Source organism: Molothrus ater, chromosome 16 (genome assembly GCF_012460135.2).
Source record: "Molothrus ater isolate BHLD 08-10-18 breed brown headed cowbird chromosome 16, BPBGC_Mater_1.1, whole genome shotgun sequence".
Lineage (NCBI taxonomy): Eukaryota > Metazoa > Chordata > Aves > Passeriformes > Icteridae > Molothrus > Molothrus ater.
Window position 1 is genome coordinate 7,317,124 of NC_050493.2, and position 17,787 is coordinate 7,334,910.

General features: G+C 43.2%; 1 protein-coding gene and 1 non-coding gene across 2 annotated transcripts; one reads left to right on the plus strand and one right to left on the minus strand.

Annotated features, from left to right (window-relative positions):
- Positions 1–3,516: 3,516 nt before the first annotated feature.
- Positions 3,517–3,598, plus strand: TRNAL-UAG (transfer RNA leucine (anticodon UAG)). Its single transcript has one exon. It is a non-coding gene; the product is annotated as a tRNA-Leu (tRNA).
- Positions 3,599–4,982: 1,384 nt separating this feature from the next.
- Positions 4,983–15,278, minus strand: LOC118692546 (putative short-chain dehydrogenase/reductase family 42E member 2). The gene is given in 11 exon segments (XM_036392448.1): positions 4,983–5,326; positions 5,907–5,980; positions 6,448–6,511; positions 7,157–7,222; positions 8,254–8,391; positions 9,632–9,714; positions 11,132–11,207; positions 12,603–12,721; positions 13,296–13,353; positions 14,319–14,414; positions 14,937–15,278. Coding segments are annotated over 11 exon segments (1,362 nt in total). The 3' UTR covers positions 4,983–5,080.
- Between the last annotated feature and the right edge of the window lie 2,509 nt (positions 15,279–17,787).

Consider the following 17,787-nt stretch of genomic DNA (forward strand, 5'->3'; position numbering starts at 1 on the left):
CGTTCCAAAGTCCGTGTTTCCTCAAAGCAGCCACATGTGAATTGGTCCCAAAACACTGGCTTTTTGGATTGAAAATGACCATGTTTAAGCTTTTCCTCAAGCTAGAATTTGTGGAAAATTTAAACAAAACTCCTTATCCTTTCATGAGTTACATGGAAATTAATGTAAATAGGTTTTGGCTTAATTGTATTACTTGGCAGCCTTCAAAGAATCTGCCTTTTTTACTGCTGTTCAATCCCTTACTCATGTAAATAATCCTCATTAGTGCTTTTTACCATGAGTAGGGGTTACAGAACCGAGACTGGAAGATGTGAGTACATACTTTGTGACAGATGGATGGTCTCTTGCAGCACCACAGACAGAAAAATGCACAGTCCCTGTGCTCTCCAAAGAGAGCAGAAAAACACTGCTGCTGAGATAATCTTCAGGAGGAAGATTACCAATATTTAATTAAAAATACACAGAGCAGATGCTCTGACTCTCTGCCAGGAAAACCCGCCATTACTTACATAAATTAAACTGTGTCTCAGCATGGCGACTGGAGGGAGCAGCACACATGCTGGAACACCACCTGCAATTTGACAGTACCTGTAATTTTGTCACCAATTTCCAGCACCATGCTGAGGCTGCAAGCCCTGGTTTGAGAATGTCAAGCAGACACTTGACTGAGCCTCTGTTTAATGCTGCTTCCTAAGGGCACATTTTTTTCGCAAATTCATGCAGAGTTTAAACTGAAACACATTTGCAATGTTAGTGATTGTGCAGAAGAACTCTTGAGGTCTTATTCATCTCTCAGCTGCAAATCACTGTGGTAAATATTAGCAGTTATCAATAACTGAGCTCTTTTGCCCCATGAGCACCAGAACCTGCATTTCTTCATTTTTCACTCTGCTGTCAGCCCAGCTGAGCACCCTGAGGAGAGCAGCACCCAGCAGGGCTGATGTTGGGATGCTTCATGGCAGGGCCTGGGAAGAACACAGACTCATCAAATGAATTCTGAAAGCCTGGAAAAGCCAGATGTCTGGTTCCCACTGTGTGAAATCGTGTTGATAATGGTTAACAAATCACCACCTGCCATGGGAGGCTACTGATAAAGGTGGAATAGTCTAACTGGTGTGATCCATGAGCACAGCTGAACACGTCATGAGAGCAGCTCGTTTTAAACTCAGGCAAATCATGGATCATTAAGGTTGCAAAAGACCTCCAAGGTCAAGACCAACCTTTTACTGAATCCCCCCACACCCACATGACCGTATCACAAAATGCCACGTCTACTTATTTTTTGAACACTTCCAGGGATGGGGACTCCACCACTTCCCTAGGCAGCCTGTTCCAATGCTTAACCCACTCTTTCAGTGGAGAAATTTTTCCTAATATCCAACCTGAACCCCTACAATGCAGCTTGGGGCCATTTCCTTTTGTCTTGTTACTTGGGAGGAGAGACTGGTCCCCATGTTGCCACAACCTCCTTTCAGCAGGCAGTTGCAGGGAGCCTCCTTTTCTTGAGCCGGAACACCCCCAGCTCTCTCAGCTGCTCCTCACAGGATTTACCCTCCAGACCCTTCACCAGCTCTGTTGCCCTTCTCTGGACACAAAATACTTGGCATTATTTTGGATTAGAAGGATGCCTTCTGCCATAAATCCTCATGGAGAATGTTCTGCTCTGTCAGGAACATAGCTGATGCCTTGTCAAGCTCACACATTTCTCATGCTTTTAAATAAGCCAGCTCTGCTGCCCTGGTGCAAGGGTGTACTTATTCTCAGGTTTAAGCCTGGAGCTTCTATTTTCTGTAACACTTTCTTAAAAGAACAATCAGTGATGATGAAAAACTAAAGACATGTTGAAATCAGGCATTGGCCCAGACATGCTGTATGTTCTAGTTTTAGTTTTCTATTTATACATTATGTATTCAATAAAGAGTTTGAGTCACTCTTTTTGTTGTTTGAAAATACTAAAAATTAAATTTCAAATGGCAACCTACGGAATCAGTGACCTGCAAGTCTAATATATTATTCTTCCAGTATGTTCAGCACTGCATGAATTTTTTTCCAAGGGCACTATAGCTTGTAAAGTTTCAGTATGCTCATTTTAAATAAGGTTTCCTTTAGAAATCATTGTTCTAGGGAACTGTGGTTTTTGAAAGGAAAAGGAAAGGACACCCATTATGATATTAACTTGCAGAGCAATTTTATTCTGCATTTGTATAAATCTACAGATTTAAAAATTGCCTTTAAATCAATCAATTTCCTGACAATTTTTGCCTTCATTACTCCTATGACAATCTGGTCTTACAAGGTGAATCAAGTTGGTCATAAACCTCACTCCAGTCATTTGGGAGGTGCATGTAACACACACCTAAAACTTCCTGCAGCACCAGTGCACGACTGTCTATGGGAAGAAGGGCAATGGTGGACAAAATTTCTCCATATTGTTTTAATTGCATTGCATTTAGTCTTGCTATTTTTACCTCTGTCCACAAAGTAATTATACAAATTTCTCCTGCAGGCCTCCCAGAATTCATCTTTCTACTCACCGGTGACCGAATCAGGCTCTGGTTGCCAAAGCCAGCTCTCTGATTGAGGCGGACAGGGAAACCACCAACCCACGCGGTCCGGACCCAGCAGCAGGTAAGGAGGCAGCGGGCAGGCGGGACAGCAGAGCGTGTGCGGGCAGCCCGACCCCAGCTGCCTGCGAGATAAAGGCGGCGGGGGCCGCCCGTGTGGGGTGGGAATGGTTCAGCTGAGGACACACAGCCATGCCAAGGGAGCGGCTGCCAGGGAAGGTCACCGGCCTCGCAGCGAGCTGGCAGCTCCTGGGCAGCACGTGTGCTCTGCTGGGACCGCAGCGGGCAGGGCAGGCAGTGGGTGCCCGATACCGAGCAGGACGGGCCCTCTTCCTGGCCGGGAGCGTGTGCACACCTGCTACCGCGGCTGCCAAGGCACCAGCCAAGGGCTGCCCTCCACCCTGCGGCACCAGGGCACGGGCAAAGCCCTCCCGCGACCAGCTGGAGCTCATCCACCACAGCCGCGGCTGCTGTGGGGCACAGACCGCACGGTAGCGCCTTGCCGAGGTGCCGGTCTGGGCCTGCCGCGGACAAAGTGCCCCGAGGCGCAGCCTGACGGACCCAAAGCCGCTAGGGAGGAAGGGGCCGAGGCTCAAGGTCCGGCCGAGCCCGAGAGAGGGAGCGGGAGCCCGACTTCGAGCCCCGGCCGGCGGCCGCTCCTCCGGCTGAGCGCGGGGCCACGCGCGCAGGCGGCGCCGGGCACGGGGCGGCGGCGCCACCTACCGGGCGGGGGCGGGGACTGCGCTGGGCCGGGCCTGGCGGTGCCGCCGCAGCCGCGGGCACGGAGAGCGCGGGGCCGGGACCGGCGGCAGCAGCGGCATTCACGGGGCGCGGCGGGCGCTGCAGGCGGGGTGGTGCCGCGGACACGGGTGGGCAGTATGTACAGAGGGATGGAAGGAATGGCGGCGCTGCCCCCCTCAAAGAGGCCTGGCGGGCGGCTGAGCAACCAGGCGGTAGCGTGGCCGAGTGGTCTAAGGCGCTGGATTTAGGCTCCAGTCATTTCGATGGCGTGGGTTCGAATCCCACCGCTGCCAAGTTGTTTTTGTCCCCGCCGCGGCGGCTCCTTTTCGTTCCCGCACAGCAGAAACGCGGGAGCTGCCGCCGGGGCCCGCACGGTGCGAGCGGCCCTGCCCGGGCCGGGCACGGGCGCCGAGGGTGCTGGGGGTGTCGGTCACAGTCGGGAAATCAATATTATACAGAGCTGTGATATGAACTAGAGAAAAGGGATCATCCACTGTGCGAGTCTCTTGCTTTAAGAATAAAACGAGAAACATTAATTTTCAGGGGTTCTGCCTTTCTGCGCTGATTTTGCGTTACAGCAGCCCGACCCTGGCCTTTGTGGCCTGTCTTGGATTCCCCTGGAAGGGAGGTGCCATTGTAGACATCCTCTCCAGAATTCTCAAACCCATCCATGATCACTCCCCTCAGACCATGATTTCTCAAGCTCTCATCTCTAGCCCTTTCCTAAGCTCTCTACTGTTTGCATCTTGCCCTTGGTTTTTCTCTCTCCATGTTACAGGTTGGAAAGATGCACGTGGGAAAGAGATTTCTCTGATGAATTCCCACTGTGAGTGGTGGATGGGAAGGAGCTGGACTGTTCTTTAGGTCCATTTTAGCTGAACAGTAATGTGGAAAGCACATTGTTCACTTTAGCTGCTGCAGGGATTTGCTCAGTACAGCTGCCGTACTTCAGAAATTTGGTGCCAAAACAGACTTGGGCCTTAAGTTCAGCTGAGGAGCAACTGAACTGTGTTAGTTGTTGCCCTTTAACTACAGGAGGTGAAGAAAGCTGTACTAAGATCTGTGCAAGCCATAGCAGCAGATTCCTCTACTGTGTCATAAATACACTTACCTAATGTAACTTACTTAGTAACTTCCAATTTAACTAAAATACCCTGTGAAAAGCCCTACCAGCATGTACCCACAGCTCTGTGCCGGGGCAGGGCACGGAGAAGTTCTGGGGAATTGTGCAGAGGCACAGCACGGACTTCAGCAATGTTTCAAGTACACTTTATTTTCCCTCAGATGTGGTGCTAGAGCTAATTCATGAAATCACACAGTGTGAAGTCTCTGTAGGTCTGGTGTGTGTTATTTGCAGTAATCTGTTCTGTCTGTGCTTTTGCTTGTTCCTCTGTTCCACAAGGTAGTGAGCCATGAAGCCATGACAGAAGCTGTGGTCTGTCTTTCTTCTTATTTCAGCCATTTTTCTTCACTGGTGAAGCACTGCAGGCTGTCTGCACCTCTTGTTTTTCCTGCAGGTTCTCATTTACTTCAGCAATCAGTTTGGAAATGGTTGTTTTGGTTTAAATAGAGGCAACAATCATGACTCTGGTTGTGTTTCAGTGATTTGGCAATTATTGTTTACTGTATTTTAATTTCTCTGGGTCCAGCCACTCGTTGGTTATGATATAGTTTGTAAATTCAAAAGCAGCTGCCTCTTTGTTGCACTGTGCCAGTAACTCTAGTGGAAGGTAATGATCTGGGCAGCAATACTGTGACCGTGCAGTTTGTGCACGTCAGTGTCGTCTTCCTTTAAAAAACCGCAAAATTGAAAGGCCACCAAGTTTTGAAAAAATAAAAGCCAAAATCAAAGTAACAAATAAAGTAAGGAAAATATTGAGGAAGAGCTTATAATGTGAGGGTGGTCTGGATTCAATGTAGTGGTTCACAGAATCAGCAAAGTCAAACTTCTGTGGGCGGTACCCCAGCTGAGCTCGTGCCTTGTCTATTCGAAACGTGTGAGTTACAGAAATGTTCTGTACCTGCAGGGCAAAGGAGTCAACATACAGAGCTATGACTACACAGGCAGCTGGAACAAACTGTGAATGGTAGCAAAGACACAGTTAAAGGAAATGTAAAATACAAAAAACCCCACAACATTATATCAGTTGTCCTATGAGTATTGCACACATTATTCTTAAAATTGTCCACTCAAAAGGAGATTCTTGAAAGCACAAAGAGACATTAAAAGATGCAAAGTAGAATCTGTAAATGTGACAAAAATGTTCTGCAAGTGTTCTCTTGCTTAGGTACTCAAAGAGTCAGATCAAAGCCATCAGGTAGGCTCCTAAAGGCCCAGCCAAGTCATGCAGGACACTGACCCTTGGGAGAGAGGAGCTGAAGAACCCTCTCCCAGATTGCAAACATAAGCTCTTTTCAAAAATCATGGCAGCCAAGCACAATATATTGCCTAAATTGTACACAATGCATGTATTTGCCCTGGAAACTGGAGGCTGAAGTAGCACTGGGTGGATTTTACTTTCTAGTGACTGAAAGTCTCCCTCAGATGAACATGCATGGATCCCATGGGAATAAAGGAAAGTTTACAAACACAGACTTTACCTCATTTCTGGTCAGCAGTGGGGGCAGGTCAACAACTGGCTTCAGAATTTCGTGAAGGCGTTCCATGAATGTGGCTGCGTAACAAAAGATTTTGACTTGAGGTAAGAACAGTGAATTGCTTTGCCATTGTGACTGTGACATCTCACTAAGGATAATCACAGACCTCAGAGCTCAGGGCACCATCACTAACACCTTCTAACTACTTGCTCACAAGGGGCTGGAATTTAATCTAATTTAATTTAATCTTGATTATTGTGCTTGTGGAAAAAGGTTTTGGAAAAGGGAAGAAGTTGGGCACAGATCTAGTGAAAAGGTCATGAGGCCTCATAAAAAATATGGCAACAGAGAACCTCTTTTAGTGGGACTTGAATAAGAGATCATTCTGGCACAGAGGTGAGTTTTACACTGCTGAACACTAGGTGAGCAGACAGCATTTTTATACATGAAAATGAAAATTGTGGGCAAGTAAAACAATGTTATATTACAGTTAGGAATGAGGGTAGCATGAACAGGAAAGAGAAATGTTGATAAAATATTTTACCTGATGCATAGACTACAGAAGTAGGAATACGTATCCATGGCTTACTGCAACCTAATCTTTCAAACTGAAAAAGATTTAAAAAACAATGAAAACCCCCAGAAACTTTAAACAAGTTTTAAAGTTTCAATATAGAAGATATTTATGGAAATATTTACTGGCTCTTAGTATTTACTATTTTTCATTTTTAAGGAGATGCCAGTTAAATGTCACCCACAGACACTATGTCATTTCGTATCTTAAAAGAAGGAAAGAAATTACAATAATTCATCAAAATGTCATAGTGTGCTGATTCATAATTTAACATCATGACATGTTTATGCTTTTGAGCCTATCATTAACAACAACATGGTATTTTGAAAAGAATGAACAGATGAAATACTTAAGATTTCTATTTTCTGCCCACCCAAAATGCCCATTATTCCCATCTGCATGCCCCATAAATGAAGACAGTAACAGCTCAGGACAGGGTGCTGGTGTAGATGGTCCTTTGGTCTCAGGGAAGACATTTGCTTTAATGTAGTATTTTGGGTAGGCTTTGTTACAGTGCTAATCACACTGAAATTCAAGCAGGAATGAAACCCACATTCAGAGAGTTCCATGTGGAACTCTCACACCCAAAGCAAACATACAAAATGTAGCATGCACACAAAAGCTGCAGTTGCATACAGTTAAAGAAATGAGTGTACTTGGAGATCAGTATTGCACGTACAAGGGGAGTTAGCCATTCAAAAAGGTTGGATTTTTCTCCATCATGAATGAAATACACCTGGCCACTCTGTTAAAGAGGTAGAGAAGAGACAGGTCAGTAAAAATAGTACTGCATATATATTGACTTCTTTTTCTTTATCTCACCCCTTATGAACAGCTTAAAAATAATACAGCAATATCAAATATGAGTGGGTGCACACACAAATCACAAACTCTGCTTGTGTTTCATTCAGTGGCACTGTTGGGTGCAACAGAACTGGTGAGTAGGTGGCTTGTGTGGTTAACCTGCCTTGGAATAAATGGTTTGTTACAGATGTGCCTGCTCAGAGTGGCTGTGCTGACTGTGCAGAGACACCACTGGAGCTGGTGCTGGATCTCACTGCTGCTGCTGGCACATCCCCCAGAGGGGGGACATGTTCTGCTCTGGCTCTGGTTAAGGCTCACTGGAATCCAGAACACTCCTGTGTAGCCAAGCTCTGTTCCTGCTTTCCTTTTGCTTTCAGGGCTTTAGAAAAAATAGTTTAAGAACTTGAAGAAAAAAGTTTAAGAACTTTTCTTTAAGAAAAGAAAATCTACTTTGAAGCCCTTTCTAATATACTCTCAGGGCAATGCTTCTAGATGATTAAAACCCTGTATTTACAAGGAGGAAAACAGTTGTGATTGTTTTTGAAAGCAATGAACCCAAATGAAATGTGCCTCTGTTGGTACATGGTATGGGAAGAACTGACCATCACAGTTCAGAACATTAAATCTGGACCTGTACAGGGGAACAGGATGAATCTGCCTGAACTTCCACTTTCATTTCCAACATAGCAAACATTCTTTTCTCATCTTCCAGAAATTATAAATACTGCATTTTAAAAATGCAAAGATGGAGGCATTCTTACAGAATTGAATATTCCATCTCTTAACCAACACCAAGAGCCAACACTGTGCCCCATCCCACGTTGCTCATTGCCCACTGATCAGCTGAAAACACAGACAACAATGTGAGCTGCAGGACAATAACTCTAATTACTTCAGTGGTTACTGTAGCACAGGTTACAGTGCAGGATTCACTGCCAAGTGAGATCTGTGGTGGTTTTACTGTGTACTTACAGCTATGTAGTTCTTTTCAGGGGTGAGAGCTTGAGCAGCTAGAATATGAGCCTGTACAAAATTCTCTACATGGATCCAGTTCATTTGAACAGTAGGGTCCCCAAACTTGAAGCTAAGAAGCCTTCGCTCAATAATCTTCTGTAGATAAAAACAAACATGAAACCATAACAAAATGAGTTTTAGCATGAGGTGAAGTGTACTTTCTTGTCCAGCTGAATGTAGGTTTAGCTCTACTTAAAAAAAAAAAAAAAGGAAATACATGAATCAATTAACAATATTCAAGGGAACTTCTCACGAGAAAATGTCAAAAGATGTATTGCAATATGTCCTGAATTTACAAAAAATACAAGTCTGTTCTAGGGATAAGTAAAATGTTGTATGGAAAGGTAATTTACAGTTTTGAGTGGATCAAAAGTATTCACTAAATTGGATCAAATTTATCAAATAGCTTTGGCTAGGAAAAATTGGAAGATACACTTTGGCTGGATGGAAAGCATCCCAGTTTTCATTGAACAGGTAAATTTTTGAAACTGCAAAACCTGACATTTGCATGATTCCTTAAAACTGGCTCAAAACAATAAAGCTCAAAATCAAATAGAAATTCTAAAATATTATCTTTTTATAGGGGCTAAAATAAAATCTCAGATTTAACTAAAATTACATTTTCCATTCTTAAAATTATTTACAAGATGATAACATATAATTTGGCTGACTGCAATATAATTTCCTACCTCAGCCAAAAAAAAAATCTATTATGTGGTCAACTTGAATCTGTTATTTCCTGAAAACTATGTATAACTTAATATTACACTAATTCTTTTATAATAACTGGCTCACAGAATTCTACAGGGACCATGCTCTAGACATCATCTGTTGGCCTTGCAATTTAAAAGCAAGTGAAAAAGAGTAAAATGTGAACACCTCAGCTGCTGCCCTCAGTAACCTGTTGTACCAAAGGGTGCTTCTACCTCTGGGACCTGCTTCACTGGACAGGGAAAGCTGTTAATAGTTGAGACTGGAAATAAGATATTTTGCTGTATCTCTTTTCATTAATATTTAAAACCATTTGGTGTAAGTTGCATGTAAACAGACATTTGAAATATCATGGATTGGCCTGAATCTTACCATAATCATTAAATTATAAAGCTGGATTTTCATGTGTTTGTATTTAATAATAATAAAAAAATACTTCTAAAATCTACACTTTACAGATATAATGCTTGTTGAAAAAAGTTATAATATCCTCAGCAGATGACTGAATTGTTGAATTGCTACCCAATAAGATCAGTCAATTTATAATAGAAATAAGTGATGCTCCTTTCAGCTTTTTACCCATATCATAGAAACCTCTGCTGGTTAAAGAGTTTGGATGACATACTGCTAGCCTTGGCAAGTGTCTCTGCTCTTCTGGTCCATAGATTCCTGGTGGGCGGAGAACACAGGTATGGAGTATTCCACCTCCTAGAACATGGAATAAGATCATTCTTAAGAGACCTTCACATCACTGCATTGCATCTTTGTTTGTATGAACCAAAGGCTGAGGCAGCAGAACTTACTCTAAATTCATTTCACTATCTTAAAAAACAATACATACCAAAAGGTGCTGCCTTAGGAGTTAGATAATAAGATGGGAGAATCAGAGCATGCAAAATAGCAATAAAAGATTCAGAGAAGTTCTGCAAGCATAGTTGTGTTCCTAGAAAATACCAGATATTTTAAAATCTCTTTCTAATCAATCCCTTGTCCCTGTGCCAGAGCAGTGAATGGATGTGTTGGCTGTGGTGATGAGTTCACTGAAGTGAGCAGGTTGTTCAAAAATATATTGGATTGTGGAATGAAACCAACTAATCCCCCACAAAATTAGTGATGGGAAGCAGTGACCTGTTAGCAGTACAAGGTAGAGCTGAAAGATTTCCTCAACAGCAGCTGCAGCTCCCACTGGAGTGAGGCAGAAGCTCTTGACAATTTCAGTGGAATCATAAAAATCAAATCTTCCCATGTATATTAGCTGGCTGTTTCATCATCTGCTAATAACTGTTCTTAATAGTACTTGTAAACATATAAAATACCAGTCCTGCTATGGCACAGAATCAAAATGGGATGTTTGGTTCTATTTCATTGACTAATAGAGAACTGTGTATTGGTCCTGTAATTAGGAGAGGCTTTGATGAGAAGAGCTCCTAAGGAAATAAAGGGGAAAAAACCCTTTTCTTATTTTGAACAAAATAATTTTGTTGGGATGGAGTTCCCATCATGGACTTTCTATCTGTTATAGCCCTCTGCAAGTATCAAGTGAAGAGTCTTCTCTAAGTTGTCCCCAGCTAAATTTAGCTCAGTATCACTTGGTCACACAGAATCATGTTGCACTTTACATTAATTTGTTTTGCACTGGCAGTTACAGTATCTCACAGGTGAGCTTAAGTATTCAAGTGTATAACTGGCTTCCTCAACATGGAAAACTTTGGGAAGCACTAATAAATAATTCCAGGCCCTAGGCTCAGGTACCTACTTCAGATTTTAATTTATAACTTGAGGGAGTGCGTGGATGTAACAATTTAATCAGCATTTGTGTTTCACTTATGTTGCATGAGACAGTGACATTAAACACTTGTTTTTGTTTAATTTATAGCTCTCTTATTATTTTTCATTAACATACTGAACTTACTGCTACCATGCTAACACCTTTTACAGACATTGTGGGAACTTAAAACCAATTAAATTAATTTTTAAATGAAAATACTTTAATTTGTGAGAGGGGGTTGGTAACTTAATGTCATAACTGCTGGGTAATCTTGTCCACTAAGGAATGATGCAGGACACAGGATTTTGGGGAGGAACAAGAAGAGGAGGAGTAAATTCTACTATTCCACAAAAGTACCTTCTAGTGAAGATCCATCAGCTGCTAGTACCATTTGTTCTGCAATCGATTTGGTCCTGGAATAGTGGTCAACAAGCTACAGAGAAAAAGCAAATACATTTCTATCTGTTCCTGAAATGACAGGACAGAGAGGCATCTCTTCTTCACTAGTTTTCACTTAGCAGAGACAACAAATACCTCAAAATACAGAGTTGTGGGGTATTAGGTTCAGAGTAAAACACATGAATATTTCTAGAGCAAGGAAGCATTTTTGTGTATGCAAATCTGGTTAATTAATTTCGGCACATTTGAGAAGCAATAAATATATGTATGTTTTGGATGCTGCCAGGAATGTAATTGATCACTACTTTGTAATCTGGATTTCTTCTTCGGGTAATGGAAAAGTCAAAAGCCAAGTTTTGAAGTCATTACACTTGGTCTGAAGTATCCTCACTTCCATGTGGCATTGTCCCAGAGAAAGTGTTATTTAAAATGTTATTAAAAATATTAATATTTTATCTCAATCTCTCCTTCTTGAAAGACTGTGAAGTACTTGATGGAGAGAGGAGGGACACAAAAAACAACTGTGTATGCAAAGCAGCCAGAAATACTTTCTCTTTTTTAATTAAATGCAATAAAACCATATAAAAATAGGCTGTTTTTCCAGATCAGCTCTATCTTGAATATGTGTCATCCCCTAAGGTAAAACCAGAAAAATCATGTGGATAATAAAGAGCTAAAGAGGCACCAAGCCATATAACAGAATCCTCATGTCCTGGTGGAATATCCCTGATGTTAATGCAGCACTGTGGGAGTTATTTTCCAATCAAGGCCTTAACAGGAAAACAAAGAAATATATACTGTGATGTACATAAAACTGATGTGCCAACGTTGTAAATAGCAGCTGCAAAGAGTGTAAAGAGTTTTCTTTTTTCTTTCATAGAATGACAGAATGGTTTGGGTTGAAGGGGACTTCAGTGATCATCTCGTTCCAACCCCCTATTCCATGGGCAGGGACACCTCCCACTAGACCAGGTTGCTCAAACTCTCATCCTGTTGCCATCTTACTGCAGGGCTTCCATGCTGTTGTCTCCTTATCACAAAAGTTCCAGACCTTCTCGGTGTTTCTCATGGGCAGCTCCTCAGAGCACTGCCTCTTTCTTCTTCCCAAAGCAGCCACTGACTCCAATTCCCTTCTCAACCTCCCACTCCACTCTTTTATAGCATCTTCTTCTCATTGGTCACAGCTGTGGCCTGTTAAAGTCAGGCCTGATCCTGATCTTTGATAATTGGCCCAGCTGCAACTCCTTAGGGGTGAGATTACTTTCTACACTATCTTTATTTTCTTATATTCTATCCCCCTACATCATCCCACCTGGCCTTTCTCGTGCCTGGATTCTTGCATCAGGCAAAACTCTGTCACAAAAACTCCAGGCTTTTTCCAAAACATGGAAGTAAACAGAGAAATTTGAGAATCAATCCAATGAAATACCTGGTCAATTGGGAAATACGGCAAAGATTCCTCATCCCCATCTTCAATGGGAAGCCCTCCAAACACCACGTTCACTGAGCTGGTGTACACCAGCCGAGGCACGTTTCTTTTTCTGCAGGCTGCAATGAATAATCAATTACTTTAGTGGAAAATTATTCAGGAAGAAAGTTTGTGTGCCATTTTTTCTAAGAAAGTGTCAAATCTTAGAAGAGAAAATCCTACTATTTTGTGACTGGGTGAGATGAAATGCAGAACATATTGAAAGGGAAGACATTAGTGTAGAAGCAAGTGCTTTAGTTGCTTCAGGAGAGCTCCTCCAGCCTGCTGGGCATAGGACAGAAGTCCTTCTGCTTCAAGGGCTGCTCACTGCAACAAGTTGTTAGCAAGCAGGTTAACTACTGAAAAGTACCAGGGAATTGGTTAACTCATTACATGGATACAGGTTGCCACATCAGTCAAACAAGGTGGTGAAAAGCTGAAGTAGTTGAATGACAGTGCTGGCTCTCATGTCACAGCTCCTGGCAGAACTGAGCATAACCCCCCACCCCTCCCATGACATGTTTCCTCATTTTCTGCCAACAATGTAAAGGACTTGGTGACAGAGTGTGCCAAAAAGGCCAACTGGCTTTCTCTAAATGGGATATGATGTTAGATATGCTGTACTAACACCCAGGGGCACAGTTAAATACATACCATTAAGGATGAGTCTTGTTCCATTAATGTTGACACTTTCAATCTCTTTTTTATGCAACTAGGAAAAGAAAAAAAATGGTGCATTTTATAGTAATAATGCATATTCAGTTCAATAGGGGGATGTTATAAATGTCCCCAAATAGACATAATTTAGTGCTTTGATTGTTAAAAATGCCATTTAGACTGCTGTTTCAGACTTAAAGTCTAATCATTATTTTTAAACTATTTGTGTATTTTTCTTGTATTTTTACAGACTAGTCTGCTTGAAGCAAAGAAAATTGTAGTGTTTCCAAAAGTATATGTCCAGTTATTACATATCTTGCAGCAGCATGTTAAATACATGTGTTTCAGTAGCACTTTAGTGACCAGTGGCCTCTAACCACAGTAATTCAAATTATGCATTGCTCAGTGGCAAAGAACTTTGAATGAACTGTTCTATCCAGACAGGGTAATTACTGAAGTTCCTCTTATTAAATAAAGTAAGAAAGAGGTGTGTTTGTTTGTGGATGTGTGTGCTTGTAACTCTTAATTATAAAATTGTGAGTCAGAGTCCTACATCAAGTGCATCTGTACAGCTTTTTACCCAATGGTGAACAATTAAAGACTTCAAATATTGTTATTGTTATAATTCAGATATATGAAATAATTTATAATTTAGTTAAGTTTTATTCCTCCTAGTGACCTTAACACCTAGGAGATCCATGTGAAGGCTTAGGGAAGAATCAGGGTTTTGGAAGGAACCAGCCTCCCTTGTCCTTCATTTTGTTTTCACAGTATTTCAGAACTTTCCAATGCCATTTCCATCTCAAACACCTTCCCAGCGTGCTGGTGGAACCTCTAATGGAGAGGAAATCACTGCAAGCAGCCTGCTTGCAGGTGGCACTTCAGTTTGCACAGAACAATTTACCAAAAGACCAGGGCAATATGAAGAGATGAAATCTGTCATGCAGTGTTACAGCATCAAAGGCTCTCACCCTCTGTGTGGGCAGTCACACAGAAAAAACCAAAACTATGTGGACTCACCTGCTCTGTTCCTGACATTCCATAGGAAGCCACGTGAAACACACAGTCAGCCCCTTCACAGACTGCCAGTATGGCACTGTAATCCCTGATATCTGTCTGTAATGCACAACAAAAGATATTTGGGCATGAGATCAAAGCTGCAGGTGAGCATTTGTCATACAGTGGGTTAGCACAGAGGGAATCCATATAGAAATGCATATATAGAACTGTACTTGCTGTACAAGTATCCTGGGACTCAAAACTGGGCACACCTCCCTACTTGCTGATAATTGTACTTTTCTTCCATAGAACCCAAAGAACTTTAAAGACATTCATTAAGGTTCACAATACTCCTGTGTTTATTCTACAGGTGGTTTAACTAAGGCCTAGATGAAGGCAGGATCCTGAGGACTCAGGAGTGAAACTGCTCCATGCATTACAGGTTTTGCTGGTTTCATTATTTCAGATATACTAAAATCCATTCACCAAAACTCATGTGGGATGTCCACACAGTTAAAAAGGTTACAGAAATTTGAAATACTTGGCAATAGGTATTTCGGTTCTGTGAAAACTAGGAAGACATTATGGAAAAGACAAATGAACTAACTTTGATTGTTGGGAAGATATTATTTATCATACCTGGATCCAAGCCACTCCACTGGGAATCACCCACAAAGGCTTGTGTATGTCACACAGAACAACAGAAGCTCCTATGTTGGCAAGAGCACATCCCAGCTTGTATCCACAGTAGCCAGCACCTCCTGTCACCACGGCTTTCATATTGATTTTATTGAGTGTTCCAGCACGTTTGCTCTTATTGCAGTCAGAGGTTCGGTGGGAGGGTGTTGCTACTCCACTCATTTTTGGTTTTGTGTCAATGAAATACTGCTCAGCACTACCAGATACATGTAAAAATTCCTTCTACATGGTGAAAGTTGCTCCATAGCACTCCTGGATGCAGACAATTTCAGGGAGTTTCATGTTGACAAGATCTAGTCACAGCAGCAAGATGTGGCTTTAATGCAGCCTGCCTAAGAGAGATAAAGACAAAAGCAACCCAAAATTTACAGTCCCCAGTTTACTGCCAAGACAGACATCTGAGAGAAGTGGTATTTCCAGCTTCTTTCTAAGTACCAGCAGCTAAACATAAATTAAGAATACACTGAGTTGTTATCGCTGGCAGTGCTGGAGTTGAGATAGATGAGGCTGTCAGGAGGGAAGAGGGATGCCTGATCCTTATAACTTTAGAAGGTGTATCAGAGAACAAGGCTATCAAATCCCTTGCTTTCGAGGGGAACTCGAATAAAATAGCTGCTATACTATAGAAAAAGTTAATAACTGCATTAAGAAAAAAGTACTCGTGAATCACTTATTTTCTGAGCATGGAGGTTCTTGCCCTTCTCGGGGCTCCTCACCGGCAGTCAGGACATTTCAGGGGCTGTGGCTACCGGCTCCCCCCCGACACCCCGTCCCTGCCCCGGCCGCAATTAAACATTCAAAGCCACCCGAGCCCCGCCGGGGCTCTCTGCATCTCACTTGCAAGCCGGCGGGGCGGCAGCGCAGGGCCCCGTGCTCGGGCCGGGCCCGGCCGACCCCCGGCCTCGGGCGGCTCCCGCGGGCGGCGCCGTTGGGGCCGTTGGGGCCGTTGGGGCCGTTGGGGCCGGGCTCGGGCAGCGCCGCGGGAGCCGCTCCGGGCGGGGCCCGGCCCCGCAACAGCCTCCGCACGGCCCCCACAGCATCCCCGCACCCTCTCCTCCCGCAGCACCTCTGACACCCCAGCGCATCCCCCGGCTCCCACTCATCTGGCAGCAGCTTTGGGATTGCACGGCTTTCCTGGCATTCTGCTCGGCATCCTGGGGGTCCTACAGCACGCCACGGTATATTCCTGGGCTGCCAGAGCATCCCTGGGATCCCAGAGCATCCTACGGTGCTTCTTACCTCCGAGTGTCTTCACACAGCTGTGACTGCTGCACTAAAGCATCCTGGCAGTAGTGAGGGCTCCGGTCACACTGAGGTACCTGTTGAACAGGTTGTTCAGGAAAAAAACACCACCTCCTGCCTGCTGGTTGGACAGTCGGTGGCAGGACATGGCTCACAGAGATGCAGAACTTGTGAGACACCTGCAAAACGGCAGGAATTCCCAAAGAGGCACAAATAAACAAACAGGCATTTCCACCTGAGCCTCCCTGTGGTCATTTGAGCCTGGGAGGGTGTGAAAAGGGTCAGGAGCTGCAGAATTTCAGTTCCCCATTCCAGGCAAAAGTTAAGCTTTGAACACGTTTGTCTCTTTTGTTACAGCTGTGCTGTGTCTGAATGCTCATATTAAATTTTAATCACTTAAAGACACATTGCATGTTATACTAGAGTAGGAGTAACTCAAACAAGAGTCAGCTTAAACTGAGACTCAGTAAGGATTCACAGAAATAAGAGAGCTGGCTATTCCCAGCTGGTACTGAGCATTGTTTTAAAATCTCAAATACTGCAGCTGTAAGAAAGATAAACAAATATACTGAAGGCAATTATTGTTAATCAGTGCTGCTAGAACAGTGATGTAAAAAGCATCCTACCCAAAATAACAAACCACAGGTTTGGTGTTACAGGACTGAAATGATGGCACTCCATGGGGACTTACAAGCACAAAGCCAGGGAATTCCTTGGTTAGGCCTTCCTGAGGAGCATCCAAGCAAGGTCAGAGCCTGCACTCCTGTGAAAAGTGTTGGGGTAATTCAGGATGCATCCTGAGCTATTAGGCAAATAAAAGTGATATGAAAGATTTATAAATAACTAACCAAAATGAATGTTTGCATGCAGCTAAAATGCTCTCACTGGGAAGTAACTTTACACTTGTGGTTTTCTATTCTGGATTTTAGGGAGTAAAGGCTTACATGGTACTGCCTGCCTGCAGCACTTGCTGGCTCAGCTGCAGCTCTGTAGTGATAAATTGTGAATTTAACTGGTTTTAATCAAACCTTGATAAAGTTCTCATATATACAGAGCTTCTTTAAGCTTCCTGGCAATTGCCAGGAATAGGAGACAGAGCTGAGCAGTGCCCCTGCTAAAGGAAGATGTACACTGGGAGCTCACTTTGTATGGATAAGGACAATCTCCAAATGCAAATCCATAATCAAGCAGACTCTACTGCTTTCACTGCACACAGAACTATTTTAGAGTAAAACAAATCTTTGCTTACACAAGCTGCAGTGGTGACTGTGGTTGCTCACACATTTTCCTGTCACTGTGTATTGTCTTTTACCTGTGACCTTTATTCTTCCAGCATTGCTGTTGGCTCTCCTGCATATCCTATAGATTTAGAGTGAGAGAATCTCTATAAACTTACTGGTCTTAAAAATCCTGTACCATGCTAAGAAAAGGCAAAATGAATAACAAGTGGAGATAATCAGATGGCAGAGTTATTCCATCATTGTCTGCCATGACCCACTGTGGCCAGTCCAGCTCTCCTGATTCACGTGGGGTGCAAGAGAGGGAGGAG